At 52.4% G+C, this 13,845-nt stretch overlaps 4 protein-coding genes across 4 annotated transcripts; 3 read left to right on the top strand and 1 right to left on the bottom strand.

Moving 5' to 3' along the window:
• Window positions 1–146: 146 nt before the first annotated feature.
• Window positions 147–1,620, top strand: SAPIO_CDS3135 (uncharacterized protein; the record flags this gene model as incomplete). Its single annotated transcript, XM_016785996.1, has 4 exons — window positions 147–357; window positions 463–849; window positions 935–1,391; window positions 1,500–1,620. 4 exons carry the CDS (start codon window positions 147–149, stop codon window positions 1,618–1,620), a joined length of 1,176 nt encoding a protein of 391 aa, XP_016644002.1.
• A 5,633-nt stretch (window positions 1,621–7,253) lies between these two features.
• Window positions 7,254–9,898, top strand: SAPIO_CDS3134 (Glutamine--fructose-6-phosphate transaminase (isomerizing); the record flags this gene model as incomplete). The annotated part of the gene is made up of 5 exons (XM_016785995.1): window positions 7,254–7,258; window positions 7,431–7,501; window positions 7,649–7,880; window positions 8,027–9,597; window positions 9,678–9,898. The coding sequence occupies 5 exons, from the start codon at window positions 7,254–7,256 to the stop codon at window positions 9,896–9,898; spliced, it is 2,100 nt and encodes a 699-aa protein (XP_016644001.1).
• Window positions 9,899–10,733: 835 nt separating this feature from the next.
• Window positions 10,734–11,710, bottom strand: SAPIO_CDS3133 (putative proteasome subunit beta type-7; the record flags this gene model as incomplete). The annotated part of the gene is made up of 3 exons (XM_016785994.1): window positions 10,734–11,356; window positions 11,440–11,590; window positions 11,681–11,710. The coding sequence occupies 3 exons, from the start codon at window positions 11,708–11,710 to the stop codon at window positions 10,734–10,736; spliced, it is 804 nt and encodes a 267-aa protein (XP_016644000.1).
• A 753-nt stretch (window positions 11,711–12,463) lies between these two features.
• SAPIO_CDS3132 (uncharacterized protein) lies at window positions 12,464–13,510 on the top strand (the record flags this gene model as incomplete). The annotated part of the gene is made up of 3 exons (XM_016785993.1): window positions 12,464–12,949; window positions 13,056–13,364; window positions 13,442–13,510. The coding sequence occupies 3 exons, from the start codon at window positions 12,464–12,466 to the stop codon at window positions 13,508–13,510; spliced, it is 864 nt and encodes a 287-aa protein (XP_016643999.1).
• Window positions 13,511–13,845: the final 335 nt, after the last annotated feature.

Genomic DNA, 13,845 nt, shown 5'->3' with positions numbered 1-13,845 from the left:
CCATCTCTTCGAACTCATCTCGAAATTTTTCGATTAACGCCATAATATTCCATCCCAGAATCGTTCCATCCCGCATCCGATTACGATCCATCCCTTGCCCCCAACAACATCCACGACACCCAACACATCCCAAGCTCTGCTCTACAATGGCACCCGACGAAGAAAGGAGGAAGGCCCTCGATTCCTATCGCGCCGAATTAATAAAGTCACGCGAGTGGGAGGCAAAGCTCAAGGCCCTTCGGCTTGAACTCAAGGAGCTTGTGAAGGAGTATGACAGAACCGAAGATAACATCAAGGCGTTGCAGAGCGTGGGTCAGATTATTGGGGAGGTGCTAAAACAGTTAGATGATGAGAGATGTATGTGCAATTTGTCCCCAATGGTCTTCATTAGCCAATTTCCGCTCCTTCCCCCAATCAACTGCATTCGATGATGCGAACCGAAGCTAACCATCTGATCAATAGTCATTGTCAAGGCTTCGTCCGGACCTCGATATGTCGTCGGCTGCCGGTCCAAGGTCGACAAGGCTAAGCTCAAGCAAGGAACCCGTGTCGCGCTCGACATGACCACCCTGACCATTATGCGCATGCTCCCCCGGGAAGTCGACCCTCTCGTTTATAACATGTCTCTCGAAGACCCCGGGCAAGTCAGCTTTTCTGGAATTGGTGGACTTAGTGACCAGATCAGGGAACTTCGAGAGGTCATCGAACTCCCCCTGAAGAACCCCGAGCTGTTCCACCGAGTTGGCATCAAACCGCCCAAGGGCGTCCTGCTCTACGGCCCTCCTGGTACTGGAAAAACCCTTCTTGCGAGAGCAGTTGCTAGCAGCTTAGAGACGAACTTCTTGAAGGGTGAGTGCAGAAGCCCAGGAACTCCTGCCCACATCGTTCTACGGCGCATAAGGTTTTTGTGACATTCATGCTAACAACTGTACAGTTGTGTCTTCTGCCATTGTGGACAAGTACATTGGTGAATCTGCGCGTCTCATCAGAGAAATGTTCGGCTATGCCAAAGAGCACGAGCCCTGCATCATCTTCATGGACGAGATTGATGCCATCGGTGGTCGGCGTTTCTCCGAGGGTACTAGTGCCGATCGTGAGATTCAGCGTACACTGATGGAGCTCCTCAACCAACTCGACGGTTTCGACTACCTCGGAAAGACCAAGATTATCATGGCGACGAACAGACCCGACACTCTCGACCCCGCGCTTCTACGTGCAGGTCGTCTCGACCGCAAGATCGAAATTCCCCTCCCCAATGAGGTTGGTCGCCTTGAGATTCTCAAGATTCACGCGCAAAGCGTCGTGACGGAGGGCGAGATCGATTTTGAGAGCGTCGTCAAGATGAGCGATGGTCTCAACGGAGCTGATCTGAGGAACGTGGTGACCGAAGCGTAAGTAACATGTCTCTATATTCTGCTACTCCCACTCCCACTCCCATCCTTCCGAATCAATCCGATCTTGTCTCTTGCATTAGGGCAAATGCTAATATGCATGCACAGTGGGCTGTTCGCGCTCAAGGCGGAACGAGACGCCATCAACCAGGATGATTTCAATAGGGCAGTACGAAAGGTTGCCGAGGCGAAGAAGTTGGAGGGTAAGCTGGAGTACCAGAAACTGTAACAATAGGATACCTTTGAACCCGGGGTAAACTTGGTTTTGGGAGCGTAGAATATTAGAGTCGGAAGCGAAAGGAGAGAAAGTCTGATTGAGCCAGGAAAACGGATTCAATGTGTAAAAACATCATGCACCCTAGCGGCCGCTGTTTTACTAAGTTTGGACTTAGTTACAACATTGTTTTGAAGCTGTGATCGATGATGTGACGGCGCATAGCTGCCCAATATCGCCAATGGTATCAAACCAGCTCGCAGCCAACTCGCAATGACTTGGAGAGGGGACGATGCCATAGGTTTGCCCGGACCTGCACTAATATAAAAACTGGCAACTAACTGTTGATAGTATGCGAATAGAATCTCGCCGCAGTCATCCTTAGTACTAAGAAATTTCCTCATGCGGCCGGGAGGCTAGATCCTCCCGACCCGCATCCGCTCATCGTCAGCGTGAACTTGGCCTTAGTTTCTGCCCCTTCGATGGCACACACCAGCACAACTTCAAGACTAAGGTCGATGGTCGATGAGGCTGCCTTTATGCGCTACGGTAAACGCCATGAGTAGGAAGGTGCGGGTAGACATCTTTGGTTATCACAGCAAGATTCCAACAAGACGAGATATGACAAGAACGGTGAAGATTGAATCGCGGGAGTGGGCACAGGGAAGGGTCACGGACTATATGTTTCCTGTCTACTCAGAACAAGGGCGCTCCGGGGGTCTACCAGAGCGCTGTGTGTGTGAATATCTTCTGCCATAACATCCAACCGTGGTTAGTCTGGCCGAGTGCCGGGATCCAGAGCCCCTTGTGGCTGAAGTGATTATGCTATTCCTCGACTACAACGATAAGTAGGCTATTCCTCCGCCAAGGCCTTCCGCACAGCTTCCAAGCCTTCCGGTTTCCAATAGGCAGCCAAATCAGGCCAGCCGTGTTGGCGGTAGATATCCTGCAACATGGGCACGGCGCCTTCTGTGCCGGGGCGGTGGAATCCCATAGAAGAGCTTCGCACGGGATGAAGGCTGACAGGAATCTAGTGTAGCTTTACGAACTGGTCCCTTGAGGACCTCAAAAAAGTCTGGGATAGCCTATGCTGTTGCGCTGAAGCGCCAATCTGCCTCTTCCTCACCCACATCATCGTCCAGCTCATAACCGAGTGCATTTACGCCATACTCCAACTCGATATTATAAGGATACCCTTCCCAGCGGATAATACTAAGCTCTATATCAAGCACCATAACCGGATTCTCGCCATCACCACATGTAAGACTAACAACATGGGGTGGAGCCAGCTCCGAAACCAGGGCGTCAGTTATAGGGCGCAGTGTCTCGCCGGTAGTGGAACCTGTGGGCTCGCTAAGGAGTCCAATGAGACGTTGCCAGTCGTCAAAGAGATAACAAGCGGCACTGTCCGCATCATCGTTCCAATTCTGAGGACTTTGTATGAGGGGCAGCTGGGCAAGGAGTGCGAGAACCTCGTCTGATTTTCCTCAAGATTCGAGGAGGTGAGGGTCGGCGTTGATAATGGATGGCCAGCCCTTGGGCGGGGGATAAATGACTTGCGAATCCTTCATGTACATGGTGGTGAGAAACTAGTTCGGGCGGCAATTGTGCTTGAGCGCGAATAGGTGATGTCCTCGAGCTGTGTCATCGTGATTTTGGGCATAAGCAAGGGATTCTAGCCAGAGTGAGAGCAATATTGATCACGTTGCCAGAAGGAATAATTTGAGAGGGGAGAGGGGAGAGGGGAAGGGACGCGACGGTAATGGCACAATATCAGTCGAGGAGAATCTGAACGCAGGGAGACCTGATTCCTGCCTTAGGTCAACTTGGCTTTTGGAGCGTCGAATTGTTATGAGAGCACGAAGCGAAAGGAGACTGTTTGATTGAAGCCAAGGAAAAGGATTCAACATGTAAAAACACTATAATGCATGCACTCCAGCGGCCGCTGTCTTACTAATTCTGCAGTGCTGAGCTGTATTGCAGCATCGACGCTGCGATCGTGATCGTGATGGTGCCTCAGTTGCGGCTGATTGTGAGTCTTGTCTGCGGTGCATGCCATGTTGGGGACGCTTTGGGGCAGGTGGCGCTTAGACCAGTTGCCTCTCCATCACTGGCTACTGGCTGAAGGTCTGGCTGAGGGAACGGCTGAGATTGAATTCCAGGTCTGACCAACAATTGCATGGAACCAAACGCCCTGACACTTGTGAGGCTGGGACGTTAGCTGGCGAGGGCTCGTGGCCTAGGATTAGACCCACGTGCGTTACTAGGGTGCTGCTTGAGACAGGCCAGGAACGGATATTGATGGCAGGCTGAGACGATGGACGGCTGGGGAGGAAGAGGGATTACGAAGTAGTATCGATTGATTAATCCTTGATCAGCGACACGTGCAGGTGAGGCTTGATAAGGCCTAGCTACGACGTGCTCTAGGGGACAGGGGATGAACATTGATGTTCGGCAAGACAAAGAGAGCCCCTTTACTCTCGGGCCGTTATTAAAAAAGCAAAAGCCAGTTCGATGACGATAGATGGGGCAGGAATGGGATTCTCTCAGAAAAACGTCGCGATAGCCTCGCCCTGGCTAGTTTGCCAAGGACACTAGGGTGGAATACGATGCCGATGACAACAACTGAAGGAGCATTGAGCCGCCGTTGGGATCAGTAGTGGGGTCGTATGATGGTTCGAACTTGGCGGGTGGTGACGTCGGAGAGAGAGCAGGAGCCAGTCCAGTGTGGTCCAGTGCTACTTCGTAATACTGGGAAAGCCAGGTTCAATGTTGTACGCCCTTCCTATTTTTAGCAGCATTGATTTAATCGCTGAGAAATCTACACCATCCACAACACCAAGAACCAACCTAAACTAATAAACTAAACTTTTTTCCTTTTCTCTCGCCGCCGCCTGAGCTCTGGATTGATCACAGGGACAGGCCTTCTACCGAGGCTGGGGGAAAAGGGGGGGGGAATCGCGGGGAATCGCCTCATGATATTTCATCGATCAATGTCCTTTAGTGTCGAAAATGGGAGTCGTTTCATGTCCAATGTCTTCAACAGTGTGGCGTTGCACAACAGAAACCGGTCCCTACAAAGTAGTGCCAGGCTGTCCCGATGTAAGCATTGATTTGATGATTCTCCCCCATAATGAGAGACATCCAGTCTGTACCTGTGTATGCGTGTGTAATGTACACCAATATGGGTGTGTCGGCTTAATTGGGTCTGTATTTTCGTTTTCGTCTGTTTTCGTATTGTCTTTCGCAAGGTCCCTGGTCCCCGTTTGAGGCTGTACAGTCGATGGTTCCTGGTTGGGCGGCGCTACTTGGCCCCAAAATTCTGCAGATCTTATAAAGGCGGGTTTGGGGGCTCAGCCGCTCTCTGCGGTGCGTGCAGGTGCCGGATGCTGGCCTAGCCTGGGCTCAGTTGACCCTATCCTCCGGACTACGGAAATGTCCGAAAGGGCTCACAGCTCCAAGAGGTTGGGGCTCCAAGGGGGTGTGAGAAGGCGTTACCTTGCTGGGCTGAAGAAACGGGCTTCCATCATCAATCCAATCTGTTTCCTCAGAAGTGGGCATCCTAGCCCCAGGAATTTGGAGGAGGAAGTTTCCGTTTGATCTGACAGGGGAACCAATCACCTCATTCCTGAAGTAAGACAGACTTCACAGGTAATTGTTTTCTAGTTCCCCCGAAAAAGAGGTTGGAGGAGCGCCTCTCTCGGTTGGGAAGGGCATCCTTTGCCTGATTCCCAAGCGCCGGGGTCCTTCCCTGACAGCAGAGTTTATTGGATATAAGTTTGTGGCCGGTTCGACAAAGTTCTTTGAATCTGCAGAGCGTCGGCCTGATTTCATCTACTTGAAAGATGTTTCTCGTCCCTTGGACATCCTCAGATAGTACGAGTACCACCCATCTCTTCCGCGTACTTCGCAGTGGTTGGCGAGAACGTGTTTTTGTGGATTACCAGGAGGCGGTAGCGTTTCACCGTCAGGGATTTCAGCAGGAAATTCCAACGCATCCCATATAGATGGCCCGGTTTTTGTAGTTTTGTAGCACACTAAGAGCCGTGGATTGGACTCCCTCATCACCTCCATTAATAGGGGTGTGTTTAACCAAGGAAGATACATCCATACTCCGTACATTACATACCTGTGTACTCGTCGAAAGCCTCCCAGCACGGTGTGCTTGACACATCACTGATCAGCCACTGCGGATCGGGTTCCTTAAGGGTTTGCTAGTATTCACCAGTGGCAGGCACACTAAGGATTCCCCCCTGGACCACCACGATAGTGTGAGTTTAGTCCAAAGTATATAACGAGTTTTGCCGGGCTTGACGGGGAATGAAAGGGAACTAGGGGGAAAAAAACAGTCTCTGAAGGTGGCAACATAGCTCGTATCTCGAGGAAGACAAGGTGCTCATTTGCAGCACATATTTTGCGGCAGAAAGACAGCGCGGCAGAAAGAGCACCACCCCGGGTTTCCAAATCAGCTGCAACTTGATGCTAGTTTCTCGTAAACAAAGCTCACGGTCCAACAATTTGGCTCCTTCTTCTCGAAAATACGACCACGCTATTACTTGTACGCTCCACTAGAGAAGAAGCCGACCAGACCCATCTTGACACCTGATAGGGAAGGGCGCCGGACTGCAGGGAATTGAGCTAACTCGATGTGCGTACACACCCCCCGTCCACCGCCCCCTTCTATCAAAGTCAAGTCTTCTCAGTGCTCCTTCCACTGTTGTCAACCTCGAAGTCACAATGTCTCCCACTCCCTGGACAAGTACGTAATAGGCAGAGAGGTTGGATCTTGGATCTCGGTCCAGGCGTGATCAAATGTTTCTCAAGGGAAGAAGCAGGGAAACCTACGAAGCAGAGAGAGTTTGGTTGTGTATGTGAAACATCCAGACACCCTTGGAATTATCCCCTCAGTGATGCAAGAGAGGGGCATCCAACGAATCAATTCATCTTTTTCCAGAAAGCTAGGTCTCCCAATGCAGAAGAGAGCTTGACAACTAGACTTCAATGTTGCCCAACACCAGTCCAATCCGGAGCAGAGTCCAGTCAATGGATCATGTTCTCTATCAGTATGGACTTTAGAGGCGACAAGACATGATTGACCAGGAGGCAAAGGGCGCAATTGTTGAGCCCAGTTTCCAGTTTTGGAGGAGCTTGTAGCTCTCAACTGATGCATTCACACCCCCTGGTCAACCCCTCCCTCCCCTTTTGCTTTGAAGTGCTCCCTCCTTCCCTCCTTCGTGCCAACTTGCAACCCCACCACACCGCCGCACCTCCCCTCCATTGACCCCCTTGCACTCCTTGTTCTCCTTGCACTTTCCCTCACGAAGCAGTTGCCCACTTCCTGGCCCCACCACCCATCCAAACCCACCAGGGACAACTGAAGCCCACACTATCTTCGACTGTTCCTGCTCTGGTTACCGCCTTAGTCGTCGCCTGAGCCCCAAGCCTCAAATAAAGCTGACCGGACGACCACTGCCCCGTCATCCCTCCCCTATTTCTTCCCATCTCTCTCGTCCTCTCACTCGCTTGAACTGCTCTCAATCTCTCTCTTCTTATTCTACATCCAGTTTCCGTGATACCCCAATTTCTCTCGCAGTTATTTTCTTTTCCAATAGCATTTTTCATCTTCCAGCCTTAGCTCACCCGCAACCATGTGGTAGGTTACCAGCCCAGCTGCCTAGCTGCCCAGACTACCCCGCCGCTCCCACACCGATTGCTTGCTCTCCCTCGCCCAAGTGCCGCAGCGAGAAGTCCAGCATGGCGGGAGGGAGCTTACCGAGGAGAATTAGGGAATCGTGTTTACTGACATCTTCTCTCCTTTTTTTCAGTGGAATCTTCGGCTACGTCAACTATCTGGTGGAGAAGGACCGCAAGTTCATCCTCGAGACCCTCATCAATGGTGAGTGAGCTCTGAACTCTCTCCCTGCACCTCTAGGACCATTCGCCCCCGCTCTCACCGTAGCGGGCTAGCTCCTGCTTACCACCAACGCCAATTGACCGCCTTTTCCCTTTTCCGGGGCTAACTTTCGGGCCTTGCCCACTCCAGGTCTCTCTCGCCTAGAGTACAGAGGATACGACTCTGCCGGTCTCGCCGTCGATGGCGACAAGAAGAACGAGGTCTACGCTTTCAAGGAGGTTGGAAAAGTTGCTAAGCTCAAGGTGCTCATTGACGAGTCCAATGTCGACTTGACCAAGATCTTCGATTCACATGCCGGAATTGCCCACACTCGATGGGCCACTCACGGTCCTCCCTCTCGCATTAACTGCCATCCCCACAGGTAAGACATTCCGTCCGCCACCCTTGCCTCCATAGTTCTCACCACATGCCTCCCGCAACAACAACTATGTTTCAATTGAGCAAGAGCCGCAAGGACCGGTCCTTTTGTGAATCAACTGAGAGCTGACATCGGCGACTATAATGCAGGTCCGACCCGACCTGGGAGTTCTCCGTTGTTCACAATGGTATCATCACCAACTACAAGGAGCTGAAGACCCTCCTCACCAGCAAGGGCTTCAAGTTCGAGACCGAGACCGATACCGAGTGCATTGCTAAGCTTGCCAAGTATCTCTATGACCAGAATGAGAGCATTGGCTTCACCGATCTTGCCAAGGCCGTCATCCAGGAGCTTGAGGGCGCTTACGGCTTGTTGATCAAGTCGGTGCATTATCCCCATGAAGTTATTGCTGCTCGTAAGGGTTCCCCTCTCGTCATTGGCGTCAAGACGCAGAGGAGGATGAAGGTCGACTTCGTCGACGTCGAGTACTCGGAGGAGGGAGCCGCCCTCCCTGCCGAAGCTGCCTCTCATAACGTTGCGATCAAGAACAACCCCAGCACTCTTCTCGGTGCCGGCCTTACAGCCCCCGACAAGTCGCTCCTCCACAGGTCTCAGTCCCGCGCCTTCATGACTGATGATGGTATGCCCATGCCTACGGAGTTCTTCTTGTCTTCGGATCCCTCCGCCATTGTCGAACACACCAAGAAGGTCTTGTACCTCGAGGATGACGACATTGCCCACATTCACGAGGGCTCCCTCAACATTCACCGCCTTAAGAAGGCCGATGGAAGCTCCAATGTGAGGACCATCCAGACCCTCGAGCTCGAGCTCCAGGAGATCATGAAGGGCGAGTTCGACCACTTCATGCAGAAGGAGATTTTCGAGCAGCCCGAGTCCGTCGTCAACACCATGCGGGGTCGTCTCGACATCGCCAACAAGACTGTGACCCTCGGTGGTCTCCGATCGTACATTACCACCATCCGTCGATGCAGGAGGATAATATTCATTGCATGCGGTACCAGCTACCACTCTTGCATGGCTGTCCGTGGTATCTTCGAGGAGCTCGTCGAGATCCCCATCGCTGTCGAGCTTGCCTCGGATTTCCTTGACCGACAGGCCCCCGTCTTCCGTGATGACACTTGCGTCTTCGTCTCCCAGTCTGGTGAAACCGCCGACTCCCTCATGGCCTTGAGGTACTGTCTCGAGCGTGGTGCTCTCACCGTCGGTATCGTCAACGTCGTCGGTTCTTCCATCTCGCTCCTCACCCACTGCGGTGTCCACATTAACGCCGGTCCTGAGATTGGTGTCGCTTCCACCAAGGCTTACACCTCCCAGTTCGTCGCCATGGTCATGTTTGCCCTCTCGCTCAGCGAGGATCGCGCGTCCAAGGCTCAGAGGCGAGAGGAAATCATGGAGGGCCTTTCCAAGATCTCCGGCCAGATTAGGGATATCCTTAAGCAGGATGCTGCTATCAAGGATCTCTGCCGTAGGGTCTTCAAGGACCAGAAGTCGCTCCTGCTTCTTGGCCGTGGTCTCCAGTTCTCGACCGCTCTTGAGGGCGCTCTTAAGATCAAGGAAATTTCCTACCTTCACTGCGAAGCCGTCATGTCTGGTGAGCTGAAGCACGGTGTTCTCGCCCTCGTTGACGAGAACCTCCCCATCATCATGATCCTCACCCGAGACGATGTCTTCAAGAAGTCTCTAAACGCCTACCAACAAGGTAAGTTCGTTCCTAAACGCTATGAAAACCCCCAACTCCTTTCCCAAATAATCAGGATACTAACTGCTGTTTCCCACCAGTCATTGCTCGTGGTGGCAAGCCCATCGTCATCTGCAACCCTGACGATGAGGAGTTCAAGGCCAGCCAGGCTCTCAAGATCGAGATCCCCAAGACCGTTGACGTCCTCCAGGGTATCCTCAACGTCATTCCTCTTCAGCTCATCGCCTACTGGCTTGCTGTCATGGAGGGCCTCAACGTCGACTTCCCTCGCAACCTTGCCAAGTCTGTCACTGTCGAGTAATCGTTGAAGGTGTGATGCGCACATAGTAAAAACGAAAAAGGTGTTTAGTGTTTTTGAAAGGACCCTGGGAGCTTTTGTTCAATTGGACGGCGTATGCGCGGGGGAACACTGCGTTGGAATAAGGTTAGAGTATCGGGATACTATTTATTGTTTTTACTCGTTGGGTGGGGCAAGATTCCGCCGCCTTTGTTCGTTTGGGCCGTTGTGGATTGGCTCCTGTTAATACGTCGCGAATAATGTGATATTGAAAGTTCATGAGTCTTTGCTGAGGGTCCTGGCCGAGTGCGGGAGGGCTGGAAATCCTGTCCAAGCGAGTTGTGTACTGAAAGGGGAAGATGGATCCTAGCGATGTGTTTACTTGTATTCAACTTCGTGGCATTCGAGGTAATCCCACAGTAGTTTACCTGGCCAGTGAATACATACGGAGTACAGTTTAGTTTTAATTCTGCATTTAATGTTGCCTCTCCAAAATTCCTCCAGTCAGTGACAACATCTTGCCATACAAAGGCAGAGACGTGGTCGAACCATTAATCCTTCTGAATGGTGACAACTAACTCGAGAGAAAGAGAAAAGATAGAACGTATGTATTTGTGTCTATTAGTACAACAAGCATTTCTCAAGGTAACGCCCGATAGACGACGTGTCTTGACCTCTGCACATCATCCCCGGTCTTCTAACTCAGCGATACTTGAAAAGCTGAGACGTCTTTTTGCCTTGGAAAATATGGGCACTCGCGCATTAGAAATCCTGGTCAAGGTCCAGGTCCAGTCTCCATGGCACGTTCCAATCCGACGCCTTACCGCCACCATCTCTATCGCATGAAAAAATAAAACTCTTAGACAGTTTGGGTGCCGTAACCCTTGATGCGGTCAGCAAACGCCCAGCTTTGTTGCTCGAGTTTCTCGTCCTCCTTGAGGTCGATGCCGTCCTTCGTAACGACGGCGATGGAGTAGGTGTCCAAGCTCCTTGCGTCGCGGTAGTAAAGCACCTTCATGCACTCCTTGATGGCAGCAACAGCGTCCTCCTTGGAAAGCTTCTTAGCAGCCTCCTCATCAGGGACAACCTTTCTCAGGATAGGAATGGCGATGGCCGAGCCGAAGCCCGTGGCAAGCGAAGGCGCCGAGTAAGTAGTACCGCGAAGGTCAGCGGACGCGAGGAAAGGGCTACCCTCCTCGTCAAGGCCGCCGACGAGGACGTGGTTCCAGAGTGGATCGAACTTGTTGCGGCGGGCGTAGAAGAGCTTGGCGAGGTAGCGGTGGAGATTGGCGGCGGTGAGGCGAGGCGCGGCGGAGGCGGCTGTGGACGGGGTGGAGTAGGACTCCTCGATCTCGAGGTCGTTGAGGTGGCGGGTGAGGTATTGCATGTCGGAGATGTCGCCGCCGAAGCCGACGATGGAGGAGCCGGCGAAGGGGAGGAGACGCTTGACGTTGGTGAAGCGGGCGAGGGAGCCGTATGACGCTGAGGGAGAGATGATTCTCGTTAGCCACATTCCTTGGGTGCGAGAAGGGATTAGGTATTTGAGAGTAATTCTTTCAACTAACCTAGGTTGTCGGCGGCGATGACGATTCCTTCGCTGAACTTGACGGCTATTACAGATGTGCCTGTGACAATGGGGGACTGGGTGTGCTGGTTAGGCCCGTGGGCCTGCTGCATATAGGAGCCATCATAGGCGCCGTAGACATCATCTCTGGGCTAGTAAAAGAAAAGAAAAAGCGTTAGATTAAATGCGACGCAGAGCAATAACGCCTGTTCGGCGTTGTTGGTAGAATGGGGTAGACGAACTCTTCCCCAAGCTTGAGGTCGGTGATCCATTGTGACGTGGGTGAGGCTGGGAGCTTTGGAAGGTACTGGTTTTTAGAAATTAGGCAATTCGAGCGGCCGGGGAGAAATATCGACGGATCGAGGTTCTAGAGTGTCGATCGAGATGTTGTCTGCTTGATGGCGGGTTAAGATGGTGAGTGTGTCGGAGGACGTTGTTGCGGGCTGTTTGAATGAACTGCCTGAGCTTCGCGTCGCCAATGCTGCCTTGTCTTACTGCTCTGCTGCAGCGCACCGCAGGCTGGTGCTTGGGCTTGGCGGATGACAGCTGGAGAAGTTTGTGCCTGAGGATGAAATTTACATGCGGAAGAACAATTGGAAGGTACAAATATGAAGTACTTGTACTCGGTACTTTGAGCAGTGTTGCATCGTCTTGCATCATCTTATTAATTTACCTGCTGCAGGAGCAACCAGGAGCTATAGCTCCATGTATGCAGTACTTATTATTCAATGCATAACAATGCACAAGACCAAGTATTGAGTACCCGGAGCTGAACTCCAAAACAGCAAGGCTCATGGACATGGCATGGTCATAACTCATCATCCATTTTCGCAGACCATCAACCCACACACGACACACCAAGAGCAAGAATCAACGTCGACCTGGGAGAGAGCACGAGGCGTCGTTCTCACATTTTGCTTCGCACCCCAACAACCCCCATTTTGCCCGCGGAGCACCAATTGAAAATAGCACTCTCCATCAATTGAATCTCTTGCAACGCCAATTCTTTCACTTTTTTGACGACAATGTTGACCTCGCTCGCACGGGCGTCCCTTCGCCGGGTCGTCTCCCTCCCCCTCCGCCCATTGACCGCCCCCGTCGCGGCGCGTGCCGTCCTCCTCGCCCCCGCCGTCCGGACGCAACAACCCTTCGGCACGACCAGCTGGGCCCACGAAGCTGCCAAGGGAAAGTCGACCAAGGGCGCCGCCTCCAAGAAGAAGAAGACCACTAAGGCCGCGGCGACCAAGGCTAAGGCCAAGCCCAAGGCCAAGCCTAAGCCGAAGCCGAAGCCCAAGAAGAAGAAGGTGCTGACGCCCGAGGAGAAGGCTAAGAAGGAGGTTAGGGAGCTAAAGGTGGCGGCCCTGCTTAATGAGCCGGCTAAGTTGCCTGGGACGAGCTGGCTGGTGTACGTGACGCAGGAGCTTAAGGGAAAGTCTGTTGGGGGAGATCTTGCGGGTAGGACGAGGGCCGTGAGAGAGGCGTTTAGGTCTCTGTCGTCGTATGAGCTCGAGGTATGTCGAGGAAAAGAAAACCTCTCTGAAGCCCCCTTCAACCACCATTTTCTTGGTATTCTGCTTCATCTGTCTCTGAACCCGACGCTAATTTTGTCTGTGACAGCGTCTCCAAGAAACAGCTGAGAGCAATCGCCAGGCCAACATCGACGCTTACAAGACCTGGGTCGAGAGCCACTCGGCCGAGGAAATCTACAAGGCCAATCTCGCGCGCGGCCGCCTCAGCCGCAAGTACAACAAGTCGCACCGCAAGATCACCGACGAGCGCCTTCCCAAGAGGCCGCTGACGGCCTACTCCCTCTTCGTCAAGGCGCGGTGGGCGAGCGGCGATGTGTCCAACGTAGCTAGCACTGCGGCGGGTGCTGCTCGCATACTGGCGGATGAGTGGAAGGCTTTGCCTGAGTCGGAGAAGAAGGTATGTTGCCGTCTCTGATGATCTTCGGGCTTTGAAGTTGGGAGATATGCTGATGTGCTTTTTTTTTTTTTTTTTAGCCTTATCTGGACCAGGCGGCTGCTGATGCGGCGAGATATGCGGAGGAGAAGAAGGAATTCTCTGACTAGTCCAACCAACTCGGTCGCGATTGAGAACGGATCCGTCTTGTTATTCCCCCCCTTACCCCCCAAGTTGTGGGCTGTCCATGGTTCTGTATCCAAGTTCCTAATTTCCTTGCGTTGGTCTCTGTAGCTTTTCTTGTTTTCTAAGTATCCGGAGCGCTTGGTTTCCTTCTTCCTCCTTCCTCCTCAGCTTTATTCCCCTGTCTGTAGTATTACGAGCGCTGTGGGTATTGTCTGTTCTGTGTGTCAATACATTAGGTTTTAGGATGTTGCGATTTTCTTGCCAGTGATTTCTATTCATTGCTCTTCAAAACGATATCGTTTTCTTCGGGTATTCATGG

Source organism: Scedosporium apiospermum (assembly GCF_000732125.1).
Source record: "Scedosporium apiospermum strain IHEM 14462 chromosome Unknown SEQ_SAPIO_0088, whole genome shotgun sequence".
NCBI classification, from domain to species: Eukaryota; Fungi; Ascomycota; class Sordariomycetes; order Microascales; family Microascaceae; genus Scedosporium; species Scedosporium apiospermum.
The sequence above is the reverse complement of the archived record's forward strand: the minus strand, read 5'-3'. Positions and strand labels throughout refer to the sequence as shown.